This window comes from Perissodus microlepis, chromosome 1 (assembly GCF_051167445.1).
Source record: "Perissodus microlepis isolate ML-2025 ecotype Zambia chromosome 1, ASM5116744v1, whole genome shotgun sequence".
In the NCBI taxonomy this organism is placed as follows: domain Eukaryota; kingdom Metazoa; phylum Chordata; class Actinopteri; order Cichliformes; family Cichlidae; genus Perissodus; species Perissodus microlepis.
In genome coordinates, this window is record NC_140461.1 from 23,697,714 (window position 1) to 23,715,944 (window position 18,231).

General features: G+C 43.1%; 1 protein-coding gene across 2 annotated transcripts in view; it reads left to right on the forward strand.

Annotated features, from left to right (window-relative positions):
* The first annotated feature begins 6,919 nt into the window (after positions 1-6,919).
* Positions 6,920-18,231, forward strand: part of gpc6a (glypican 6a) — a 156,338-nt gene continuing 145,026 nt past the window's right edge. The window contains exon 1 of one of the 2 annotated variants that reach the window (XM_084936496.1): positions 6,920-7,551. In XM_084936496.1, coding sequence (XP_084792622.1) covers positions 7,392-7,551 — 160 coding nt within the window. In that variant the 5' untranslated portion in view covers positions 6,920-7,391. The remainder of the gene's footprint in view (positions 7,552-18,231) is intronic. The other variant, XM_084936488.1, reaches the window with a different exon arrangement.

Genomic DNA, 18,231 nt, shown 5'->3' on the forward strand with positions numbered 1-18,231 from the left:
ATTTACAAAAAGTTTCAGATCCCTAATTACCAAGCCTTAGGACATCATTAATCATTAGCTCAAAACAGTTTTTACTCCGTGAAAACAACCACCTGAAACTATTTTGAATTATGCATGAAACATAGAAATGGCTCGTGCTGCAATCATTTGAATAAATTATCAAGGTTTAAATGCATATCAGAGAAAATGAAGTGTTGTGTTAAGAATTAAGGAAACCACTTTTGCATTTGCATCACTGCATGTCATGTTGGCACATCTGATTTATTTGATCCATCAGCTATACTGCTTTTTCTTGTAGAGGGTCACTGAGGGTCGCTGTGGAGCCTGTCCCAGGCTAAGAGAGGCTAACTAAATACATTAAATGATTTAAACTGTATTAACCAGTATCATATTATTATAATACATGGTTTTGAGAGGATTTACATTTCTGTTGTTTCTTACATAATCGGCTGGCAGTCTCAACCAAGGCCTAATCACAAAAAAGAAAAAGAAAATTGATCAAGTCTGCCTGTTTAGTCCACTTAATGCATGTCAGCAACAGATTGATGCTATTCTGACATGACCTTTCCCATGTTGAGTGAAAATGATTAAGGACAAGGCCTACTGTGATTTAACATTTGAGAAACCATGCAGTTTATTGATTGTGTCTTCACATCCAAAATCATTAGAGAGTGCAGACTGCTTGGAATATATTCGATTTTATCTGATCACTTTATATTCTCAAGTCTGTTTTGCTTTGCACTGAAGGGTGCAGCATATAATGGAATTGCTATTTTGTATGTATTGTATGCCTCATGAGACTTACATATGTCTCATACAATTCATTTTACCTAGTTATGAATCAAGTATGAATGAAGAAGATAAGCCGCCTTTAAGGACTCCAATGTGAAACAAACTTGTATTGTTGAAGGGATTGTTACATACAAGTGTAATATTCTGAAAGTGTGAGTGATTTAGGACCAGATTTCCCCAACACAGGAGGAAACTCATCTCCAAACCAATTAAAACATTGTAAACTACACAGGATGATATAACAATACTTTATATGTGAAAGTTGTAACGCTAAGCTTGTGTTGTTTCCTTAAACTATGGTTTAATTGGTGACTTTTGATAGGGGCTAAACAAGCAGGATTCTCCTGACTTGGTTCAGCTGAGGACACGGCTGGAAAGGATCTGTTATATGATAATTTCACTTTTGATTACTCAATAATTCCTCCATGTGCAGATATTCTGGGCATTCTGAACAGGAAGAAGAAGATACAGAATCTTTTTAGTACAGCACATTCTTAAGTATTATAGAGATGTTATGACTCTTCGAAGAATGACAGCTATTGTATTTTTAATGAAAATTAAAAATAAATAAATAAATGTAATATTTGGGCATTTTCATTCACAGTGCAGCCATCAAAAAGCTGTGGTCATCCATCTCAAAAAGTTTTACCTATATACGGTGATTGCACATATTTGTCTTAAACATTCATGAATTATAAATATGCGATCAATTATTCATGCCCTTGCTTGCTGTGCTAATGTGAACAAAATGACCTTATTCTTCATCTGCTTACTGTATATCTCAGCTATGACAATGCACGCCACACTGGTTAAAAGATAAAAAGCAAATTATAAGCAGAGATGCAGCAAACTGGGATGCAGTGATTGTGGTTTTAATCAATATTTCTAACTGGTAGTTCGAGTTTGGAGAGGAAAATGAACAAGTGGGGTTTGCCCCATTTAATCTCTGACCTTTATGGATGATTCGAATATTTCTTTTTACTGTGGGATGCTTGGAGATCCATCAGTGAGGCATATATAACACCCACAGTATAAATGATCGTGTCAGTCCGTTTTTCTTCTAGCTGGCTTATGGGTAGATTCTCTGTCTATTGATTCTGATTGATCAGTTTATCTGCCTTTAAGTATGTCAGTCAGTGCAACTGTTTAAGTCAGGATTGATGGATTTACACATAAAGAAATAAAAAATAAAAAACCTTTCATATCTCGTGAAAAGGGGAAATCAAATTTCTGAAATGAACACTCTAGTATGAAACAGTACGCCTGGAGAGGGAAAGCTCAGTTTTCCCTGTGGTGCACGATGAACTATGGGATGACTCCTCGTGGTGAGTTATCGATCCACTACCAGGATCACCTTCTGGCCATCATCTTTAGGCATCATTAACAAGGACTTATTACGTGAGTAGGGGCATTAGAGTGCTGTGTGGAGGAAACCCACGGTGAACACGGAGGACTTGGTTTATGGCTGACTGGCAAATTCTTGCTAAATAGAATCGATAACTGAATTTAGGCTGAAGATAAAACACTTTAGCATGATCTAAGGTGGGCTGAGCGTTTGAACAAAAAGCTGATAAAATCACACAATTTTGATGAGTTATGTTATATCATATTATATTATAATAGCTTAGACTTTAGACCCATTGACCAATGTTGTCAGCAGCAACAAATTTATAAAATTCTCACTGATGAATATTTGTAATGCCAGAGTCAGCTCACTGGAAGTATAACCACATGTCAGCCTACCATGTCCATGTTGGTGTTTATATTTATCTGATTTCTACTATTTAGGGCATGAACTTCCCAAATGGGTGGCGTGTAGTGAAATGCAATTAAGACAGAAATTCATTTACTCACAGTTGTGAGAGAAGTTCCTGAATGGTCACCAGATGTTTCCTTTTTCAGTCACAGTCACTTTTTACAATATTCTGTAGACAAAAACTGATTTACTTCTTAAACTTATGAAACAAAAGCCTTGTATAAAAGGAACAGAATGAAAGAAAATTAATTTCATTTTCCATTTTATTTAGATCTCACAAATGGCTGAGTCTGTCTTATTCGGCGGTGTCAAGATAATGTCCAGCGCTGACACAGAGAACTAATATCTTGTGGCTCATTTAGGTCAGTGAAGATCTTTTCTTTTTGGAGTCCTTGTAATTTTCCAACAGCAATCATTTTTACACGTGACAGAATTCCCTCAATGGTGACGTCAGATTTTACTTTTTTTTGCCCAACATTTTGCAGCTATACTACTTTATTGTTTTAGTGGTTAGGTATGATGATGCTCCCCATATCTTTTTTAAAAGCAATTCAGAGCAGGAAATGACTCGTTTTTAATAAGAAATGTTATTTTCTCAGGGAGATCATTTTATTTGTGTATCTGGCAGGCAGCAGAGTAATATATGCCGATGTACAGATTTTATCCACCCATTCTCTCCAACTTATTCATTGCAGGGTCATGGGGAGGGGATGGTCACAGCCTATCTACAGATTTCATGTGAAAATAAAGTTTAACTGAATGTGAATTTGGTGGCAAAATATCCAGCTTAATAATGTACATGTTCAAACACGTATGTTGCTCTTCGCCCTTTCATCCTTTCTGCAGCTGTCACACTCACTTGTTAGCTTGTTATGGTGCGTGCATGCTTGCATACACAGAGTAAACACTTTCCGAGGAGAAACACTGGTGATGCCTGTAATGCATGAAGGGTCTCCTGTCTATATCAGCCAGTAATATTTCACAGCTACAGCGAAACCAACAAGAAATGTCTTTAGCACATTTTCAGTTTGGCTTCTGATCTGGAGTGTGAGCTTTTCTGCAAAATGCTGAGAGTGCTGTTTCATGGATGGACAGCTAGCTAATTGGTGGATTTAGGAAATAGTTTTTTTTTTTAATCTCAACTTGAGTTTTGAATCCAATATTTTGTCTTGCTTTGAATTTCCATGGCCGTTACTAGAGGTGGGCGGATCAATCCAAATATTGATGGTATCGCTATCAACAGTGGTTTGCTATCGGATCAGTACCAGCGTGATAGGATTGATACTTTCTATCATCTAGGTTCAGTACAGTGTGTAGTCCACTGAAGTGTGTTCAATAAATTGCTTTTGTTGGAGATGAAAATATGATACCTAAATTTGCAGTATTGCACACCACTGTTACCACAGGCATTATGTCTAATGGGGTAACAGGAGGAATGTCCCATGATCTGAAAGCTCAGATAGGACCACTCGACAGGACTAGCCAATGGGCCCCTCAACATTACACGGAAAGCGCATATTTACATAATTACGTTAAAGTGAACAGGCTATACAAATTTTAGCTCTGCAAATATTTATTCAGTCCTTTACCCTCCATTGATTAAAGCAGGCACCCTTTTTCTGAAAGGTTTTGATGGCAGATGGGCATGCTGGGAAATATATTACTTGTACTTCCTGACCTTGTTGACCAAATTGTTGCATACCTGCTGACATCAGCTATGCAACAATTTTTTTTTCGGCAAGTGTCTCAAGGAGCAGTTTGTTGGTGCAGTGGCATTATAAAATATGTTTAGCAAGCCAAAGTAAAAAAACAAAAAAGTGATGAGAAGAGAACATGGCGAGCATACCACCAGGACTTTGGATCTGAGCAGTGCTGTCAGTGACTCTGCTGAACTCCAGGCCCAAAAGAAAAAGTTCTGTTTTTGTAAAAGGGCTGAAACATTGCTACCGTTTACATGTTAAAAATATGCACTCATACTGTAATGTGTGTGTGTGTGATATATCTAGAAGCTGGTTGAATAAGTGTGCTTGTTTGGTACAGTAACCTGTGGTTAATGGGCCTCTCTCATTTGTTTCATGCTATAGACATTACATCTGTCTTTATGTTACTTTTCCAAGGCGCTGAACTCTTTTGTGTTTTTTTGTAGTGTAGTTGCTGTCCATAGTGCTGATCAAAAGCTGGAATGATGCTATATTATTTTTGCAGTGTGTGTGTGTGTGTGTGTGTGTGTGTGTGTGTGTGTGTGTGTGTGTGTGTGTGTGTGTGTGTGCGAGAGAGAGAGAGAGAGAGAGAGAGAGAGAGAGAGAGAGAGACAACAGCTCTCACAGGGCTGTTATGCCTGTGGATGTTACAGCTATAGATACTGTAATCATCTACTATTTTAGGTAACAGAGATTAGCTAAAAGCTAGCTCTCATTTAGACCCATTCCCCTGTATCTGCCAATGAGCCTGCTGGGTATTTTGACCAACACATAGAGATTAAGAGCATGATGACATACACCGACCTATAGGAGGAGGTCCATCAGCTGTTAAAAACATCTGGATGTTCAGTCATGTACGACTGTACAGATTTTACTCTGTATTTGCTTCAGTTAAAAGACTTTTAGGCAGAAATTGATGCTCCTTATTTTACTGTGAATGCTTGGCTGACCTCTGCAGACTAAGGTCAAAGTTCACCATAGTTCAGTTTTTCCCTTCAAATTTGCACATTTAATCATTTCTGCAGTAGCTAATGTGGTATCGTGTTATTCTGTAAAATATAAAAGTGCCTGACTAACATCCAAATCTGACCTGCTCAGTATTTAATCATTACCAGCATTAGCTGAGTACACAGCAATTCCATTGGCCTGCAGGCTAATCTGACAAACCTCAATTCCAGTATCAACCAAAATTCAATAAAGCTTGTTTACTTACAGGATGTTTATTACTCAGGATTATTGTGTTATGTAACTTCAAGGGAAGTGCAACGGATTCAGAGCAAAGGTGTGGATAAAGGGAGCTGATTTCAAATGAGCTGAGAAATATATCCGTAACTGAATATTTATCTTCAAACCAGACTAATAGTTTTAAATGATCAGTCCCTACTAGAACTGAAGTCTGAAGTATTTTTAAGACCATGCATTTTGTATTTGCAAGAAAAAATGTGCCTGCCTGTTACTGAAAGATACTGGGCTGCCCTGTTGCTTCAGGGCGCAAAGATCCTAATAATCTAATATTAAAAATGAGATAGACTTTTCACTGGGGCAGATGGGTCTTTCTGTACATCCTGAAGCGATAATCAAACATCATAGAGAGCATCCCTTAGTATTCACAGTCTGAAATGATGAGTCCCATCTACATTGCTTAGTAAATGCATAATTTCATGTTGCATTAGCCCCAAACGAATTAAGACACGATCATTCCCTCAAATTTTTATGCTTTCTATGGTCTAGTGCAACCCTGCTTTCCTGGTTTTCTCCTTTACATTTCACAGCCCTGAGTTATGTCTAATTGCACTTATGCGGTGTATTTTAAAGCTGATTTTAACAAGCAAGCAGCTCCCGAAACACAAAAACACACAGAGGGAGTGTTTATACTGAATATTATGAGATTCACTCTACTTTTTTTTTTTTTTTTTTTTACTCTCAGGAGGAAGTATTTCACAATATAACGAGATACTTTTCCTCGCAGATTTTCTTCATTATAACTGTAAAACTTTTCCCTCCTCGTCTAACAAAGTTACCTCATTGTTAAAAGATGTTGGAAATCACTTTGATGCTATAGTGTGATAAGTCAGCTCAATGTTGCCATTTGTGGGTAGTGCATTTAAATTGGGTCAAATCATCTTCATGAATATAAGACAGACAAACAGTCCTGACTTAATGCGAGCATCATCTTAAACTAAGGGAAAAAAAGGTTAGAGATAAAATGTGTGATGTGCTGTATTATATATTTGATAAATGTTGTGGCTGTTTGTGCCACTAGTATTTGTTTTGTTGCCTGAAACATTGCATTTCATGAATACTTGGTATACCATTAACCAAAGGTCGTGCTGGGGTTATGTGTCCAGGAAATTACAGTAAGTTAACGCGCAGTCCGCTGAGGTGCTCCAAACAGGATTTGGTGCGTTACAAATGTTCATAGCTGCTAAGATCATATTGTGCCTTATCTTTTGGATGAGTTTTCTAGCCTTCCCTCTTATTACTCCCATCGATTGGATTCATTAAAAGACACGGAATGGTCACAGAGGGTTCTTCTATTTCGTGCGCCAACATCAGATTGATGACATTAAAAGGAAATAACCTCAAGTGTGTGGCCAGTGTGTCGTTGTACTCCGCCCACACTCCCCGCGCCTCCAACATGTGTCTCCACTCTAATGTGCGATAGTGTGCGTTACCGAGGATGCATAAATGGCAGAGGACAGTACGCGCCCCTGGATGTGAGCTGCTGAAGTCGCAGCCACTCCACTCCATGTTTTGCCCTGCCCTGTGCGCTCTGCTCGCTGTGCAGCGTGCGTCTCCGTTGCATTTCGCTTTCCTCACACTGACATAAACACGGGGCAGCGGTGTGTGCGTGCGCTGGAGAAGTTGTTGGCACACTGAGCACCAGGTAGCTTCTTCACGAGGATTTTGTTCAGACTGGGACCGATCTGACTCGTTGGCTATTTCTTTTCTTTTCGAGGGGAAAATGAGGTGGAAGCACCAGCATCTAAAGTGAGGAGTCTCTCTCCCTCTCTCTCTTTTAAAAAATGAAAATCTGATCGCGCAGACTGGAGAAATCGTTCAATCAGGCTTTGTTTTTTGGGATTTCTCTTATTCTATCGGATCTCTTATTTCTCTGTGAAATATTATCAAGGATTTCACTGATGTATGCGATGTGGAGACTGCAAGTCGCCTTATGTACTCTGTCGGTGCTGTCCCTGTCATCCGGTGGTGAAAGCAAAGCGCGGAGCTGTAGCGAGGTTAGACAAGCTTATAACGCTAAAGGATTCAGCCTCGTCAATGTACCTCATCAGGAAATATCAGGTAGGCGAAACTGACAAATCAACGAGGCGTTTGGCCCCCTTCACCACGTGTCACGTCTCGTTTCTTCCCCTTAAATCAAACAATTTTACAATAATCTCTGTGATCTCCCTCAGACCTTTAACCATTTAATATGTCCCGTCACTAACATGCTGCATTTCACCCCCGCTTTTAATAGCGGATTCATGTAGAGTCATCCGCGGTTTCATGAAAAGTATCAGCCTTTTCTCCTAATATATTCCATGAGGTCGACTTTGTCCAAGCTTTTATCTGAACTTATTCGTCGGTATTTGAAAAGTGTTCAGTGGATGCCATTGCGACTGAATCGGTCTATATCTATATATCCTCTCTCTCTCTCTGTCTTTTTTTTTTATTTGCTCTTTGAAGGTCGCGTGATCCTCTCCATTTCCAACTTGCTCAGTGGTGAATCACATTTAGCTGCCTTTCATTTCTTATCCACAATCAAACAGACACCAGGAGTGAGCCGCATGCGTAAAAGCATTAGTCATGTTGCTCTTTATGTAAAAATCTCAACGTGTAGTTTCATCGCCTGTATATATATGTGTGTGTGTGTGTGTGTGTGTGTGTGTGTTTTACATTTTATGAACCAATTTAAATAATTGGTTAATGCACAAACATTTAACTTCATTGACAATTAAAGGCAGGTTTTCCTCTCCTTAAAGAGTTGGCGGAGGTGACAGCAAGAATCAAAGTAACAGTGAGACTCATATGTGAGTGCATCATGTGTAATCTGCTGAAACACACATTTGAGATTCCCTCATGTCTGTAAATCGGAGCAAGTAAAGGACTGACTTTGGAGTCCTGTCAAACCACTGTTTGGAACATACCTTTGGAAAGTGTCTGCATACCTGTTGCTCATATTCAACAGAAGATGATCATGGAGCTTGTTGTGTTGGATTTGGCTAAATAGTGAGTAGTGTTTGCCAGTAGGGGGCTGTATGCACCCAACATGAAATAGTTCTTATGCTGTGGATTTTATTTGGTTTAGATATTCCTCAAGGCTACAGCTTAGCTTTTAATTCATGCTCTTTGGTACTGCTAAGATATGGGGTTTTATTATCTCTTGTGTAGTGGTAATCACATTTATGGTTAAAGCAAGAAAAGAGATTAGTCAGTAAACATAGCCTGCTTCATGAGAGGGAAGAGGAGAGGCAGAGAGTCCTGAAGTTAATCCCTCTATTGCCTCTTACAGACAAAACGGAAATGCTGTATTGTAATTGGCAGTGTCATCTCGTAATGATCACAGAGCCCTCTTATATGGTCTTAACATGGTTTTGGCATGATGGGGAATATGATGGCTTTGTTAATGACTGAATGTGTGTTTAAATCTTAGCCAGCGTCTGTATCTTGCATGTGTGAACGTGTATTAGAAATTTATCGTATTTCATAGTTAGAACTCAATGAGTCCAGGGGTGCATGGTGATTTCTGATGTCTTTGTCTTTCCTTTTTTGATGGTTTGTGGTTAAACTTAGGGTGTGCAAAAAGTAAAATAGCACTAAAATACTTTGGCATTGCAAGGATGCTCAAGTGAACTGCGGTTCAAAGCTTAAGTTCATGTTCAAAGTTTTTTTTGGTTGACAGCTCTTAAAGGACTAAATTTGCTTGGCATTTGACCACATGTTAAAGTCAAAGACTGTTGGTTTTATTATAGAGCAAGATGTTTTGAGGGCCTGTGACCAAGTCCTTGTTGCATTTTTTGCAAAGCCAATACTCTACGTGTAATTGGATTGTTTTTGTCTCCAAATAACCTTTGCATAAATACAACAGAGGGTAGATATGGGCCTCCGGAGAAAGGATAGTAGAAAGCACTCAATTATGCTTAATTAGCTATGCCAATACAAACGTGTGGTAAGCAGCATGAGCAGCGTTAGCGCTCATCCCTCCATCATTTGCTATGTCATGCTACTGCTATGCCTCTAGATACAAAACACACAGGTTTATTATTTCTGCAGAGGTGGCTTCCTCAGGTTCTAAGCTCCCATTTGCATAAGCTAATTATTTTGACAGCTTTCTGCCACTGACAAGCTGAGCTGCATTATTTCAGAGGTGACAAACCCACATGTTTATCTGTTATGAAATATAACAGGGTGATAATTATTGAATCTACACTTTTAGCTTTATTTTAATTACTATTAAACAATTAATCATAATGAAATGAAGAGGAATAAAGATTGAAAAAACAGACCTTTCCGTTGGTTATTTATTTGTGTTTGTTGATTGAATTCTAAGTGGAAGCTCTCTTCCACCCACACAGTGTTACCTACAGTAAAGAAAGAGTCTGAATGAGTCTCATGGGCTCCGGGGTCATAAAACTTATCCAGAAAGTAAAGAACCCGGTAAACCTTCAGTGCAACAGAGAGACCTCAAATTAATGTTCCATGGATTTCCAGCTGGCTGATACATCATTTTTATAAATCTGTAACCAGTTGAAAAAAGTTGCTTTTGTACTTGTCATGTATTTCACAACTAACTTTTACATGTTTTAATGGTACAAGGGCTTCTGGTAATAACAGTTAAGAATTTTAACTGTGATATAAAATCAACACATTTGGTGGAAACTATCCTGCTGCTTTTTGGACAATTACATTTACTGAACTGTGAACAGATGTAATATATATATATATATATATATATATATATATATATATATATAGATAGATAGATAGATAGATAGATAGATAGATAGATAGATAGATAGATAGATAGATATTGCCATAAGTCTGCCTTCACACACATATGAACTTCAGTGACATCCATTTTTTAACCGATAAGGTTTAATATGATATGTTGGCCCACCCTTTGCTGCTGTTCTGAGAAGGTTTTCCATGAGGTTTAGGAGTGTTCACAGGGCATTTGGACTGTTTTTTCAGAAATGCATTTGTGAGACACTAATGTTGGACGAGATGCTGGCTCACAGTCAAATTCACAATTTCATCCCAAAAGTGTTCTATCGAGTTCAAGTCAGGACTCTGTGTAGGCCAGCCAAGTTCTTTAACACCAAACTGTGCGCTGGTGTTGGAACAGGAAGGGCCCATACCCAAGCTCTTCCTACAGAGTTGTGCACATGAAATTGTCCAAAATTGGTTTCCTAAACTGGAACCAAACTTCCAAGCCCAACTCCTGAAAAACAACGCCACATCATTACCCCCCTCCCCTCCACCAAACTTTACACTTGGCACAGTGCAGTCAGACAAACTCGTCCGCCAGATCACCAGAAGTAGAAGTATAATTCATAACTCCAAAGAACACTTCTCCACTGCTCTTGAGTCCAGTGGCACCACTGTAATGAAGCTTTGTGCTTGGTGATGTCAGGCTTGGATGCAGCTGCTTGGAAACCCATTCCACAAAGGTCTCTACACACTGTTCTTGACATAATCTGAAGGCTACATGAGGTTTAGATGTCTGTAGTGACTGACTCTGCAAGAAGTTGGTGACCTCTGCACACTGTGCTCCTTAGTGTGCTCCTTCTCTCTAATTTTTTTATTTGACTTTTTTCAGCCTTTATTATATAGATGCAGTGAAGAGTGACAGGAAAGTGGAGAGAGAGAGAGACGTGAAGACATGCAGGCAAAGGGCCGGATTCAAACCTGGGCTGGCCACTCTCAGCCATACAGGGTATGGTCGCCTGCTCATCTCAGGGAGCTAAACCGGCGCCCGACTGCGCCGTGATTATACGTTACATACCACTTTGTGGCTGAGTTGCTGTTTGTTCTCAATCACTTCCTCTCTGTTATAATACCAATAACACTTGACTTTGGAACATTTAGCAAAAGAAGTACACAAGTGACAATTTGTGCCATATATATATATATATATATATATATATATATATATATATATTTAGATGGAGGTCAGACACTTTGGTGTTTGAAGACTGATATTGTTTTGCTCAAGGATTCTTGAGTGCTTTGGTTGGTTTACAGTACAGGAGCAGTGAGATGTAGATGGCAGTAAGAAAAAAAACCTACCAGCTTTAGTTTTCATACAGTAAGAGGTCTCTTGGAAGAGTGCCAAGAGCAGGTGGGTAGGACAGAGTGGAGGTAGTGAAATACACTGTTGGATCTGAGGTGAATCTGAAAAATGTCTAAAACAGGCTCTTAGACAACTTCATTAAACTCCACCAGGTTGAACTTGTGATTCCTCTACTGTAGTGTCCACGCTATTGATATACCATCCAATGCTTGGTTATACAGCAGTCAGCCAGCAGTACAGCTAGCCTGTGAGGATCACCCCTGTGCTCATGTGTCAGCCTTTATAGCATCACACACATTACTGCTTGATTGTCAGCCCTTTGTTCAAAAGCACATCTGCTTGTGAATGCTTCAGTAAGGCCCTGCCATGGAGCTCTTTCTCTGAGGCTTTGCTGTTAATATCAACATCTACTTACACAGAGCAGTTGGGATTCTCATGGGTGGATTCGACTCTTTGCTATGGCTTTCAAACAAAATCGCTCGATGTGCTGCAGTTCCTGTTAGTGCTGCGCAGAGTCTTATGTTTCCCTTTTCAAGAATAACAATTACCTTTGGGGGTTCATCCATAGCAAATTTAAAGAATATTATTTGATTTGTCTGAGCAAAACAGTTATTAGCTGTTACACAATACAGCATCGTCTTCCCTCGTGTGAGTTCCTGATGCTCCAACTCTGTTTATCGCTGTGATCTGTGCTCGGCTGTTGTAGATGCCAAATTCCTATAAACACAACCCAGATATCAGATAACATTGCTTTTTGTACTTGAATGAATGTTAGGACGCTTGTGAAATGTAAGTATATAGCACAGTTATTAATATTACTGTCAGTACTAAAGTCTCTTTGGCTCTTTCACTCTTTATTATGTATGTATACGTGTGTGTGTGCGTGTGTTTGGAGAGAGATACTGTGCAAAAGTTTAAGCCCACGTCTAATTTCTTTTTATTCTTCCAAGGAGCCAGACTTTCTTGTAATTTTTTTAAGTTGTTTCGATGAGTAATTCTACAGGCTTTGTGGAGGTCTTTCAAAACTCTTCTTTGGACATGCTGCTTTTTTATTCCAGTCCTTGTACCTCATCATTTCATCATTTTCACAGGAATTTTTGTGTTTGTTTATTAAGCCATTTAATACAGCCCTATGTATTATTAAAGCATAACACATCTTACTCGAGGGGCATGACACATCACAGCAGTTCCAGTTTTAAATTGTATCTTTATCCACATTAACTCACTTTCTTTAGTTGAATCTAAGAAAAATGCCAAAGATAACTCAGTATTAAAAATTGTATTGGTGATTCCCGAAGAGCGATTAGTATAACATCATACATATTTCAGCATGATGTGCAGTGTGTCCATAGAAAACTGAGAAAATTTGGAGACACTGAAGTGGAGGAAAGAAGAAATGGGAGGCCTAAAAACGATCTACAACAGATGCACAGTATTTGAAGGTTGTGGAGGTAAACACAGACGACACGAGAGCTCTCGATTAACACTGCTCGTTTATTACTCATCACCACACAACTCAACACTTTCCCTCCAAAACACAGCAACAACACTTCCTGAGAACTGGGTGTGAGTGGAGCCCTCCAGTGGTCCACCACACATGCCCCCCCCGAACACCCAGTAGGGTCATCCCCCAGTCCAGAACCCTTGCTTTAATTAAACGTCCAGAACGGCTGAACCGGGGAGGTGGAGAGCTGGCGGAGGGGAAACGAGTCTGAGGGCCAGGCTGGCATGGGCGGTCAGGAAAAACTGAAGATAGCTCGGGCCCCGCCAGGTGGGGGGCGCTCCCAGAGGAAGAAGCAGGGTTGTCCAGTCCAGTGGAAGGCGGGCGGCCACGGCGGGGGGCCTGAGCCGGCACCACCTGGTCATCCAGAAGCACATGTGCTGGTTTAAGTCTGTCAATAGAAACAGCCTCCTGCCGACCCCCAAAATCCAAAAGGAAATGCTTCCGGCCCGGTTGAATAACCCTAAAGGGGCCGTCATACAGTGGACGCAGCGGAGGCCTATGAGCGTCATGCCTGACAAAAACAAACTGCGAAGAGTCCAACGACCTCGGAACAAAGGTGTCGGGCACACAATGGTGCACTGGGCCAGGAAGAGAAAACGAGTCTCTTGGGGGACGGAGAGACAGCACAGAGGGAGCGAAGCACGGGGGTGGGCTCTCAGGCAAGAATTCCCCGGGGACCCGGAGGGGCTGACCAAGGACAAGTTCAGCCGGGGAAACCCCAAGGTCTTCTTTAACCGCGCAGCGCAACCCCAGTAAAACCCATGGAAGGCGGTCAACCCAGTTGCCATCTGTGAAAGAAGCACGGAACGCGGCCTTAAGCGACCGGTGGAAACGTTCGCACATCCCGTTGGCCTGCGGGTGGTACGCAGTGGTTCGGTGGACCTTGACCCCCAGGCCATCAGCCATGGCAGACCAAAGCTCGGAAACGAACTGGGGGCCCCTGTCTGAGGTGATGTCGGCGGGGGGACCGAAACGCGAAACCCACGTTGACAAAAATGCCCTGGCCACTGCTGCTGCTGTAGTGGATGCCAGAGGCACTGCCTCAGGCCAGCGGGTTGTGCGGTCCACTACAGTCAAAAGGTGCGTGAAACCTTGTGACTGCGGCAGAGGACCAACCAGATCCACATGCACATGATCAAAACGCCTCCCTGGAACGCGGAAGGATTCGAGGGGTGCCTGTGTGTGCCTATGGATCTTAGCACGTTGGCATGGGATGCAGGCGGCTGCCCAGTCTTTCACCGATTTATGAAGGCCCGGCCAAACGAACCTAGAGCTGACCAGCTTGACCGAGGCCCGGACGCCTGGATGAGAGAGGGCGTGTACGGAGTCGAAAACGCGACGATGCCACGAAAGGGGAACTACAGGGCGTGGATGGCTGGTGGAAACATCGCAAAGCAGGCTAGGCCCGCCGTTCCACACGGGTCTGTCCTCCAGTACAAGGCCCGTTTGTGCAGACCGAAGGGCAAGGACGTCCGGGTCGGCCTGTTGGTCAGCGGCCATAGCCTCAAAGTCTATGCCAACATAAACGGGAGAAACCAGCACGCGGGATAGACAGTCAGCCACGCAGTTGGACTTACCAGCCACGTGCTGAATGTCAGTTGTGAACTCGGAAATGGCTGCCAACTGGCGCTGCTGGCTCCCGCTCCACGGATCAGAGACCTTGGACATCGCGAATGTCAAAGGTTTATGATCGACGTAAGCGGTGAAGCTCCGACCCTAGAGAAAAAAACGAAAATGCCGTGTCGCGAGGTGTAGGGCCAGCAACTCCCTGTCAAAAACGCTATATTTGCGCTCACTGTCCCTAAGCGTGGGACTAAAAAAAGCGAGCGGTTGCCAGACACCGGAGACCCGCTGTTCTAACACTGCGCCCACTGCCACGTCCGACGCGTCGGAGGTCAACGCAATCTCCGCCGACGGAAACGGGTGGGCCAGCAGGGCGGCGTTTGCCAGCGCAGTCTTGGCCCCAGAAAATGCCTGGATGCGTTCAGGGAGCCAATCAATCGGGTCCTTAGCTGTTTTACCCTTCAAGGCAGCATAGAGAGGCTGCAGCAGGTGCGCAGCTCTGGGGAGAAAGCGGTTGTAGAAATTGACCATCCCCAAGAACTCCTGCAGCGCTTTAACGGACGCAGGACGCGGAAAAGCCGAAACGGCCCGGACCTTGTCTGGCAACGGAACCAAACCGTCAGCGGAAATGCGATGGCCCAAGAAATCCAGAACCGGCAAGCCGAACTGGCACTTGGAGGGGTTGACGATCAGGCCGTGTGCCGCCAAGCGCTGGAAAACCTGATGCAGATGGGACGCGTGCTGACTCTCAGAGCAGCTGGCCACCAATATATCGTCAAGGTACACGAAGACGAAAGGCAGCCCGCGCAAAACAGAGTCCATCAACCGCTGAAAAGTCTGGGTGGCGCCTTTCAGGCCGAACGGCATGCGCAAAAATTCAAACAGGCCGAAAGGGGTAATAACGGCAGTTTTGGGGACGTCTTCGGCGTGCACAGGAACCTGGTGATACCCCCGCACCAAGTCAATTTTAGAAAAAATCGAGGTGCCGGCGAGGTGGGCGGAAAAATCCTGGATGTGGGGAATGGGGTAACGGTCGTTCTCCGTGACATTATCCAAACGGCGAAAATCCCCACACGGCCGCCACGACCGTCAGACTTGGGCACCATGTGTAGCGGAGAAGCCCAGGCACTATTCGAGCGCTGCACTATGCCGAGGCGCTCCATTGCGGCAAACTCTTCCCGAGCGACGGAGAGTTTCGCGGGGTCGAGGCGGCACGCGCGTGCGAACACCGGGGGACCGACCGTCGGAATATAATGTTCAACCCCGTGCTTCGTTGCAGTGTTCGAGAAATTAGGAACAGTCAGTGAAGGGAACTCCATGAGCAAACGCTGAAAAACATTCCCTGAAGTCACTAAATTAGCCCTATTCAGGGGCTCGATGGCGCGAGTGAAACAGGGTATTGAAGAAAAAGACAGTGCATCGATTAAGCGTCTGTTAGCGACGTCGACCAGCAGTCCGTGGGCACAAAGAAAATCGGCGCCCAAAATAGGTACAGAGCTAGCGGCAACAACAAAGGTCCATTGGGAGCGATAATCCTTCGTGCCCAGAAGCGGAGAGTTGGCGAGGCCGGCTCTCACGGCCGCCGGCAGCTGTCGGAGGAAGATGCGGGTGAAGAGGAATCCCCCGTCGTCCGGTCCGAGAAAGGATAGCATGTGCTCCATCAGTTCGAGAGCCGTACCGCCACCCAGGCCTGAGAGGGAGAGGAGCTTCTCGGCTCGCTCTGCGTCGGAGAGGGCATAGCGCCGAAGAAGCAGCTCCTTAAGGGCGGCGTACTTCCCTCGGGTGGGTGGGTCCCGGAGGAAAGTCAACGCACGACGGGTGGCTAGCGGGTCGAGAGAAGCCACCACATGGTGATATTTCGTGTCGTCAGCCGAGATGCCACGAAGGGCGAACTGAGCCTCCACGTGCACGAACCACGACGGGGGATCGTGAAGCCAAAAGTCCGGCAGCTCGAGCGCCACAGCAAACGTAGCTGCAGCCGGAGGCAGAGGGCTGGCGGCTGCTGATGCACCCAGAGCGGAGTCGGTGCCACCATCGGACTGCAGCATGTTCGAGTCAGGGGTCACCAATGTGGAGGTAAACACAGACGACACGAGAGCTCTCGATTAACACTGCTCGTTTATTACTCATCACCACACAACTCAACACTTTCCCTCCAAAACACAGCAACAACACTTCCTGAGAATTGGGTGTGAGTGGAGCCCTCCAGTGGTCCACCACAAGGTCATGTTTTTAAGAAACAGGAAAAAATCCAGCGAAGACCTGACACAGGACCTGAGATGCATCTGACCCTTCAGTTGATCCATCTGCTGTTCACTGAAGCCTCATCAGAAATGGTTTTAGTGGATTTCTGGCTGTCAAGAAGCTGTTCTTAAGGTAGAGAAACAAGGAGAAAAGGCTGAGGTGTGCCAAATTACACAAGAACTGGACCGTAAATCAGGGGTGACAGGTCTGCATCCAAATTTGAAATCTTTTGTTCAGATTTTCAACAATATTCACAGAGGAGGTCAGGAAAGAGGTGCAACAGTGAGTGTCTGTGCCATGTGTCATCTGTAAAACACGGTGGAGGCTCTGTCATGGTTTGGAGCTGCAGTTCAGCCAGTGGCGTAGGAGATTTTGTCAAAATTGATGGAATTATGAATGCAGAAAAATACCATCAGATTTTGATCCACCTTGCAATACCACCTGGATAGTGTGATTGGAAATGGCTTCATCTATCTATCTATCTATCTATCTATCTATCTATCTATCTATCTATCTATCTATCTATCTATCTAAATTATTTTTCATTTTTTAATGTATTTGTTTTTTGTGTGTGTCTGCATGCCTAATCACTAAGTAATGGAAACACATCAGACCTCTGCTGAAAGTGTGGGAATACTGCTGTAAAAGCCCTTGCCCAGCAAATATCCATATAAAAATTCTGAGGGGCAATTTTTTTCCAAAGCCCATTAAGATACTCTTGGCTCTGCCAAATTGGAAATAAGTCTCTTGCCAGCCTGTATACATCTTCAGAGAGAACAGTTAATTAGATGTGAGGGAGATTAGGCTGTGCGCATGTGGACGTGCATCTGCCTGTGTGTGTATTTGCAGCAGTTTAGCCTCACTATCTGGGTGTTTCTTTCGCTTTGCATCTCTATTGTAGTAGAAAATGACAAAACGTGCTTTGTTCTTCATTTGGTGAGACAGATTGTGTGCATGGAAGAGCTAAATGAGTTTGATTGTGAATCCTCCTGTGGTGCTGTTCAGATATGGTGAAAGAATGTCTGACAGTTGTCCTGACCTGAAGAATCTGTCAGCCCTCTGCAGGCATTCATCCCTGAAATGCACAAGGTCTGCAAGCTTTCTGGAACCTTCCTCTGTACCATGTATGGCTTTTTTTTTCCTGAGTAGTGTGAAAAGCCTCCGGGTAGCGTAGGAGCCTGCTATAGCGCTTTTTCCAGTTTTCAATCAACTGCTGGCCTAAATCAGTAATGGAGGGGGGGATTAAGAATCTCTACCCTCTCAAGCCTTGAGAGGAACTAGAAAATAAGCAGTGTGGGGTGTGATTGAGACAAAAGAAAATTAGCATTAATTGATGATTAATGAAATAAAGCTTTCCTTGTAATGGAGAGCATTATCG